This window comes from Metschnikowia bicuspidata (assembly GCF_001664035.1).
Source record: "Metschnikowia bicuspidata var. bicuspidata NRRL YB-4993 chromosome Unknown METBIscaffold_1, whole genome shotgun sequence".
NCBI classification, from domain to species: domain Eukaryota; kingdom Fungi; phylum Ascomycota; class Pichiomycetes; order Serinales; family Metschnikowiaceae; genus Metschnikowia; species Metschnikowia bicuspidata.
In genome coordinates, this window is record NW_017387731.1 from 1,039,961 (window position 1) to 1,048,357 (window position 8,397).

At 46.9% G+C, this 8,397-nt stretch overlaps 3 protein-coding genes across 3 annotated transcripts; 2 read left to right on the forward strand and 1 right to left on the reverse strand.

Annotated features, from left to right (window-relative positions):
• Nucleotides 1-1,245: 1,245 nt before the first annotated feature.
• PHO88 (Pho88p) lies at nucleotides 1,246-1,821 on the forward strand (the record flags this gene model as incomplete). Its single annotated transcript, XM_018856467.1, has 1 exon — nucleotides 1,246-1,821. One exon carries the CDS (start codon nucleotides 1,246-1,248, stop codon nucleotides 1,819-1,821), a length of 576 nt encoding a protein of 191 aa, XP_018713481.1.
• Nucleotides 1,822-3,128: 1,307 nt separating this feature from the next.
• Nucleotides 3,129-4,898, reverse strand: METBIDRAFT_35298 (protein-lysine N-methyltransferase; the record flags this gene model as incomplete). Its single annotated transcript, XM_018856595.1, has 1 exon — nucleotides 3,129-4,898. One exon carries the CDS (start codon nucleotides 4,896-4,898, stop codon nucleotides 3,129-3,131), a length of 1,770 nt encoding a protein of 589 aa, XP_018713482.1.
• Nucleotides 4,899-7,086: 2,188 nt separating this feature from the next.
• On the forward strand, nucleotides 7,087-7,956 carry SCO1 (Cu-binding protein; the record flags this gene model as incomplete). Its single annotated transcript, XM_018856428.1, has 1 exon — nucleotides 7,087-7,956. One exon carries the CDS (start codon nucleotides 7,087-7,089, stop codon nucleotides 7,954-7,956), a length of 870 nt encoding a protein of 289 aa, XP_018713483.1.
• Between the last annotated feature and the right edge of the window lie 441 nt (nucleotides 7,957-8,397).

Genomic DNA, 8,397 nt, shown 5'->3' on the forward strand with positions numbered 1-8,397 from the left:
CACACCAAAAGGATACATTATTTTGAGAAATATAGTGGCGAGATGCCCAAGAATACAGCTAGGGCTGAGGATACCAAAAAAGTCAAAGAGGTAAGGTGTAGGGACGCCACCCAGTAATAAAGGACTTGCAAAGATTATTTGTAAGTCACTTTTGTAAGGTTACACATGTGATGTTCCAGTAACAAGGCTTCAAAAAAAAAAAGACTCGAATTTGGTTTTTGAAATGTTGTGCTTTGAAAATGATTACTCAAAATTCGAAAGGTGAAATAGGAGCCATCTCAGCCCAAGGAATATTCAGTTCATTGAGATTTCGATTTCACTCCCATAGTTTGTGATAGTCGATCAATCTGGTCTGTTAATAAAGAATTTATCTTGAAGTAACTTTGCGATGGCAGTTTGCCTTCCAGCCCGGTCCTTTGGCATTCACTATGAACCATACAGCACACTTGTATATCTTGAAACAAAAAAAAAAAAACTACAAAAAGTCAAAGGGAGAATTAACATGTCATCAATGTTTAGATTAGGCCAGGAACAAACCTACATGTATGAATACTATGTGACATGAGCCATGAGTCAACTTGTTCGCGACGACGAATAGACAGTTGGCTTTTAGCTATCGTGACATAAACCAGCCATCCGAAATTAGAATTTCAAGAAAATACAGCCTAGGTAAGCCAACTGTACTAAATAAGTCTTGCTCAGAAATTTTTCGTCCGAGTTGCCCAAACCAAGTATGACTATTTGTTGATTGGCTTGGACCCATTTATTAGTCTTGAACCTCCACTTAACCCCAGTCCCATTTGCAAATCGCGGGGGTACAATCAAATGAACCATAAAAATCGGCATCTGTCTTCATTTCATATAGCTCAGGCAGCTCGCCCATGACCGCTACATAAAAATCCGCCGAAGAGGAACAACCCAAAATTTAAGACGTACTTTTCCTAATTAGCCACCCCGCTACAACTCTAATCAGGCGCATACACGAGGACGCCAGCGGCACGGCCCCGCGGCGCGTATATGCAGGCTTCTCTAGACGGCGCCACGCACGGGAAAACCAGGCGGTGCGCACGTGATAGAACCGTGTCGAAGCGCCGGCAATGTCGCGGTGCCGTGGCCGGGTAACCCGCGGATAGTGGAGAGTGGACGTGCTTGTATCTGAGGCCTTCGCAAATTTCAACCAGTCCATTCTTTGGAGCCTTGGAAAGAACGTCTTTCGAACCCAAAGCTAAGTAACAAACAGACGAAATGAATCCCGCTTTCTCCAACTTAGGGCTCATGTTGATCATGATGCAGGTGTCGCGCAGGCTCGATCTCGAGGACCCCCAAATCTTGATGTATGTGAGAATCGCGTACGTGGCTTGCCAGTTGGTGGTGTTTGGCGTCTGTATGTATGTCAAGTTCCAGATCAACAGGAAAAACGACTTGACCACCATGAAGTACGTGGAGCCGGGTAACCCCATGGCCGGCCAGGAGGAGAAGGCTGTGGTCACCACTGTCAAGGAGTACGACTTGAAGCAGATCGACTCCCAGATCAAAAGCATCTTCACATCATTGGCCATGATGGGTTTCATGCACTTGTACATGAAGTACACCAACCCCTTGGTCATGCAATCCGTGTCCTCTGTGAAGTCTGCTTTGGAGACCAACATTGTCAAGATCCACTTGTGGGGCAACCCAGCCTCGGGCGATTTGAAGAGACCTTTCAAGGCTGCGCCTGGCTTGTTGCTGGCCTTCCAGGGCGCTTCTGGTGACATCAAAACCGACAAGGCTTCTGTGGAGGCTGCCGAGACTGCCGGTGCCGGTGGTATCAAGGAGGAATAGAGATTTTGGTAGCAAATAATTAGAGATCTAGGCACCGGACGGCCATGTGTTCCAGAACAAGTAGTGTGGCCACGCCGGAGTGAATGTGGTCTAAAAATTCAGTTTCGATGAGGATTAGAGGTGCCGGATGCACCAAGCAGGATCAGAAGGGCCTCGCTGCTCTAGTTAATATACATCATCTTAAACTTTCCGTAGGGCCGCGGGCCTCATCGACCTGGATGTGGTCATGTTGCTTTCTGGGGCTCCCAGCTTTTGCTGGCTGCCGCTTGCAATGGTGGATCTGAAGCTGGGGCAGTAGATGATCCTCCGAGTCCAGTGCCAGGAAGTATCTGCCACCAAGTACCTACTACAATAGATACATGGGCGTAGGGAAGGCGATGGCATGGATGTCATGGAATGGGGATCTCTATGACATGATCACAGGGAAATGTGGGGACTTATAGCAGAGGAAAGGGTTTCGAAACAGGAACCCTGTAAAACAATTCTAAAAAATGACATCTGGCAGACAGTTTGGTTTTAGTGGTAATTCTCACTTGGGGAGATAAGAATCTTGATGTGCAATCAGACAGCTCCGTATAATCTTAGCCTTGTATATGATACATGTATTATATTGTGGATGAAAATCACCCTCTCTCCGAGTGTTAATTAAGATGCTGATGACTCCAAACTTCAATTTGGTGCAACCATTCAAAAAATTAGATTACTTTTTTACATATGATACATTTAGTTGGGTCAAGACTGTTCGTCATCTATGGAAAGGGCAGTCATCTTTGCCGAAAATTGCTGATTCTAGAAATTTGAATTCACACACATTTGCTCGTTGTAATTCACTTTTCAATTCTAAGATCCTATTCAGAAAGAGAATTTGTGTCTGCCACCAGGGCAGCGATCATATAAACACTGAACTCTGTAGACAACCTCGCTTATATCTCACCACGAGATCGTATTTATAACATCACCTTTGGAATGATGGAGTGGGAACAGCTAACAGATTCAGACAGATTCGGAAAATTTGTTCAGCCCAAGTGGCTGAATAAAACAAGAGTATCAATAAAGCCCATTCGATTCGAAAATGCGAGACAGCCAGATTCTTCCTCTATGCCATATTCACAAAGAGACTAATACTTACCCTAGTCGCCTTTCTGAACACTCATGACAGCGTATGAGCCAGTGTCGCATCTGGCCCACTACAAAGAAAAATTAGAAAATGAGTTACTCCCGCCTGTCTCGATAAAGATTCTCAAACCAAATTAATCACCGCAGCACCTATATGCGTTATATTCAAGAGAACAAGCTGGTCCACGTCTCTAGAAATCATTCACCAAAAGACACTCCTGTTTTTTGCCCCTCACAAAACTGATCGTGTCTAATAGTTTAGTGCTGACAATCAACTCCCTCACAGTCCATTTTCCCTTGTTATAGATTTCCGGCACGGCCTTGTTCATGGGGAGGATGAGGTTTTCGTAGAGTCCCTGGAACTGTACCACTTCGGCAGCGACCATTTCCACCTCGGCATCCATTCTGACGAACGCATCATGTATCCATCCGGGGAGGTACTGTTCTTCCGGATCTTCATCGCTGTAGGCTTCCTTGTTAAAGCACCGGATCAAGTACAACAACCACACCTGGTCCATGAGCTCCTGGTCCACGATGTCTTCGTAGCTGGTGACGCCCATGGTGACAAGAAGCGACTGGGCAAACTTCACGTCTTTTTTGTAGATGCTCTTGAGAGTGGTCACGTTGCTTTTGTGGTCGGCCAAAAGCGCGGACTCCCGGTGCTTGATGTCAGAAACCGCGGCCTGGAGAATGGCCTTTTGTGAGCGCAAGTACGTGCGGATGGTGGTCTCGTTGTGTTGGCTTTTCACGTTATTGACATTGATGAGTGCGGCCTTTGATTCCACCGCCTGGCGCAAGTGGTTCAAGCCACTGAGCTGCATTCTCAAGGTGAGCTTGCTGCCCTCCCACGGGCCTTTGACCAACCACTGGAACACTCGCACCAAGTCCTCGGGCACCCTGTCCTTGGCGATGAAAAACAACAACCCGTCTCTGTACTGGTCATACGGGGCCGGGTCACTTTGGCTTTGGTTGCTCACAACTGAGGTGGTGTAGTCGGAGATTTGGGGAAGAGACACCCCGTGACTTTCAAGCTCCGGCAACATCTGCTCCGGGACCTTGATTTTGAGAGCCACGGTGTCAGCCGCATTGTTGTCCAAGCAGAACCCGTACGCCAAGAGAAGCTCCTCGTTGCCTTTGCGCCCGTAGTTGTTGAACAACTCCAGCCCACCATTGCGGTGGGATTGGAACTGGAAAAAGTTGCCGGAGGCCGTCCACGTGACGTCAGCCTGAGGGCTGTGGTTGAGCAAGTCCACCACAGGGATAAGCATGGCCACATCGTCCTGGCACAAGTCGATTTCGCTGATCTCCAGACTTGCATCTTTAAGAAGTGCACTGGGAAACGACCGGGACTTTAAGATCATCGATGCCCACAAGTAGGCGGGGAAAGACGTCCAGTTTTCCGCCGTGTCGCCATGCACATACCCGTACATCTGGCTGTCTTCGTAGAATTTGTGTTCGTAGTAGAATTTCATGTTCAAGAAGTGCGCCTCTGGCTTGGGCACGGATTCCGGCAAAAGCGAGATTGCCAGCCACCACTCCTCCACCAAAAGCACGATGTTTTCCCGGAGCGAGCTGCCCAAGTTAGTGCCCTGGAGATTTTTGTTGTCCTCGGGCAGCCAGACATACGGACTGTTGATTTGTGCCATCGTGGGGAGCGTTTCTATATAGGGTCTGTAAAACGAGTCTGATACAGCGGCCCTTTCTTTGGCCAAAAAGAGCTTGAGGGGACAGTTGACATTTCTTTGCTTGGCCATAATGTCCGAGGTGTCAAAGCCCAAGCCACTGATTGCGTCCGAGAGTTTCATGATGATTTTGGTGGGCACCTTGATGGAGCTAGCTTGCGACGTCGATGTCGCCCCGACATTGTTTTTTGCAATCGGGACAAATTGCACGTCGTCCGAGATCTGTGCCCCATTTTCCTTTGCCCAGTCTAGAAGAGTGTTGATCTTTTGCGCCGTCATTTTGAGTTGATTTGGCAATACCGGAGCGGTTGGCTGGATCGCTCTGGCACTGGGTGATGTATTGGTGCAAATCATCTCGCCTGTATAAAACAGAGAACATCGTGGAAGACCAACAACCGGAGTTGTTCCCGGATGATAAACTGAACCTTACTCAATTGAATGCCTCTGAGGTCTCGTATGAATATTCAAGGTCTGGGGACTGAAATTTTCTAAATGGCGCATGACGTTGTATGCTTGACTGTTATATTGTTTTTCTTGAATTAACTGAGGCCGCAGAATTGCGCGTAGTCCGGGTGCGTCCAATGGATGCAAAATACAAGGCGTTGGAGATCAAAAAAGAAGAAATATTACGCTAGTTTGGGATCAAGAATCCCTAGAAAATGATGTACTGATTTATACGGCAGTATGCTACTGAAGCTGTAATTTTCACGGCCGTGTAGCCTCATACTTTGAACTCGCGGTGAAAAGGCTTGTTCCAGGTCGCGATCAATTTTTATCAAGAACCCTTAGAGCGAGAAGATTGAAGTACATTGAGATTCAAGACGTGACACTATATTTCCTTGTATGATCTCTGTGTCTCAGGGTTTGGGGAACTCTCGTCTTCAAACAAGAACAAAGATCTTCCGCGGGAATATTGGCCTAAAGTGGCAATTCAAAAACCGTAGGCTCTGTATTTGGCAACATATCAGGAGTTGACCAAACGTAATTCAGGATAATTTCGCCCTACATTCTTGGGTATTTACTCTATTAAGCACATAAGTCACAGTTGAAATAGGCTCGAGAAAGTGACTGGGTGATTTCTCAGTGTCGACTTTCAAAGTGGAAGACTACGTGCCTTTCTATCCAAAAAGTAATGTCTTTGGGAACAAGAATACTGCAGCGATGCCAAAAGCAGTCTCAAAAGCATACAAAAGTGTCACTGAGGTTTTAATGGCGGATATCAAAAAATTGAGTTGTTTTTCACTCGACAATTGCGGTGAAATTACATCAGAAGTTGGACTAGCAAATATCTCGAGAAATTATTGAACTACTTCAGGGTGTCCCACTCAAAATGCGCTCTTCTGATAATAGCAGTAACCCGAAAATATTAAATCAGGCAATCTTAAAGGTTTAGAGAATAGAATTGGATGATGCACGTTGCTGGGATACGGCAACATTTACGAGGATGAATATCCGAGAAGGACATGCCTCAGCTCGAAACAAACACAATATGATTACATCTAGAGGACTTCCCAGCAAATATAAATCTTTGGCAGGTCCCACAAATTTGTTTGTCACGGCTCAGGAAATTTCTAGTAATAGTTTTGATGTGAGCGTCTTATGACAGCCCAGAAATTTCCTAGTGTCCTCTTTAGTAGACAAACCAAAGAATTTATACGACTACTTCCTGTCAAAGACGCCTTTGAATACGCTCAAACTGTTCAGACTCTCAACTCAAGAGAGAGACTAAAAAAAACACTTTTGATACGCTGTCTCAAACCAGTGACGTATGAACATATCCTTTACTTTGTTGTAGAAAGTCTGGTCCACAAACACCAGTTCCAGAAGTGTTTGTGGTTTTCGCCACAAACTATACCAAAATATGACTTCTGAAGAGGCTGAATTTGATCCCGTTTGAGTTAAGGTCTTAAACCACGTTTTGAACTTTGGTCGTCTATATAACCATTACATGAAGTGGGAGAACCACACGGGAGTAATTTTATAAGAAATCAGAAAATCAAAGATATCGTACAATTGGCAAATTCTACCGTGATATATATAGGTCCAAAAGTCGCCTGCTCCATGGGCATGACCAACGGGCCGATCGTTTCTAGTTAGTTGAGCCTCGTGTTCTCGGCCCATTGTTGTGGGCCTGACGTGCCCGTTGAGGTACAGATCACGTGACCACGTCATGAGAAGAGGTGGGGAGCACATTCGTGAAGCCCGAGGCATAGTGCAAGCCAATAAGATCGACTAGTGCTCTGTCTCTCTTGTGCACGTTTCTGCTCCAAGCGCCATTTCGCAATCTCTTGAATCTAAACTACTTGGATTTTACGTGGAAATAGCAAGATGTCGCGGCATGTCGCGCCACTGCTCGCGCGATATACTAACATAACTAAGCACTGGATCTACTCTTCTCCTAAAACAGACCATGTTTGCCATCTCCAAGGCCATCAAAATAGCGCCTTTTTCAAGGTCAGCCGTGCCCATGGCATCAAGGCTTTTGCACGTGACCATCCCACGTTTCAACGCCGCCCAAAATACCCCCCCTGGCGGTAGTCCAGACGAGGACTCCAGCAAGCCCGCGCCCACAAAAAGACCCTTAAGTAGGGTTGCCATCGGCGGCTCGCAGAACTCCACAAAGAAGTTTGCTGAAAGCAGCGGCATCGAATTTGCATCCTGGAAAGCCGTGGTGCTTTTGCTCGTTGCTGGCGGTGCGTTCACTTGGTGGTTTGCGCGGGAAAAAGAAAAGCTCCGGATTCAAAAGGAAGTCGAGAGTAAGCGGGGCGTGGGCCGCCCGATGATTGGCGGTAACTTCTCGCTTGTGGACCAGGACCACCAGCCATTCACCCAGGAAAACTTAAAGAACGACGAGCGCAAGTTTTCTATCATATACTTTGGCTTTACTCACTGCCCCGACGTGTGCCCTGACGAGTTGGATAAGCTAGGTGAGATGTTGGAAGACTTGAAGCAGCGGCATGCCATTGAGTTGCAGCCATTGTTCATCACGTGCGACCCTGCGCGGGATTCGCCGGAGATCGTCAAGCAATATTTGGCCGATTTCCACCCCTCCATCATTGGGTTGACTGGTTCCTGGGAGGCCGTCAAGAACGTGTGCAAGAAGTTCCGCGTGTACTTCTCCACGCCGCCAGACGTCAAGCCGGGCCAGGACTACTTGGTGGACCACTCGATTTTCTTCTACCTCATGGACTCCGAAGGTCAGTTTGTGGATGTGATTGGTAAGGAGGTTGACGCCAAGGGCGGAGCCGAGAGAATCCGCAAGCACGTGGAGGCGTTTGTGCCTGAGGCTGAGCGCGAGGCAAGAAAGAACTCCTGGTTGAGCTTTCTCTACAAGTGAGCGGAGCCGGACGAGGAAGCAGGGGATGTCCCTCGGCTTCCAGCTTGTATATACATGAACAAAGCCTGGTGTACCTGGAGCTGTATGGCCAAGGAAATGGGTTTAAGAACAAATAGACTGAAGAGAGATTTTCGTGCGTATGCATGCGCTGTCAAAATATGGCGGTGGTTAGACAAAGCACATACAGTGTTCGAGACGAGCTATGCGAAAAACATGAACTTTGCCCCCATAAATGTGTCGTAGATTTCGAACCATTTGAGCATAGAGGCAATATGGGCTGGCTTGAAATGGACGAAAGTGAATCGATTGTCCGTATTCTTCTCAAAATACTCCCCTATATCTGACTTGCCTTTCAACACTCATGTGCGTATCTTTATGTTGTAATATTTTTTCCGTCTAACCCGCTGTTCTTTCAGTTAATTGGGCCTGGGAAATTCTCAA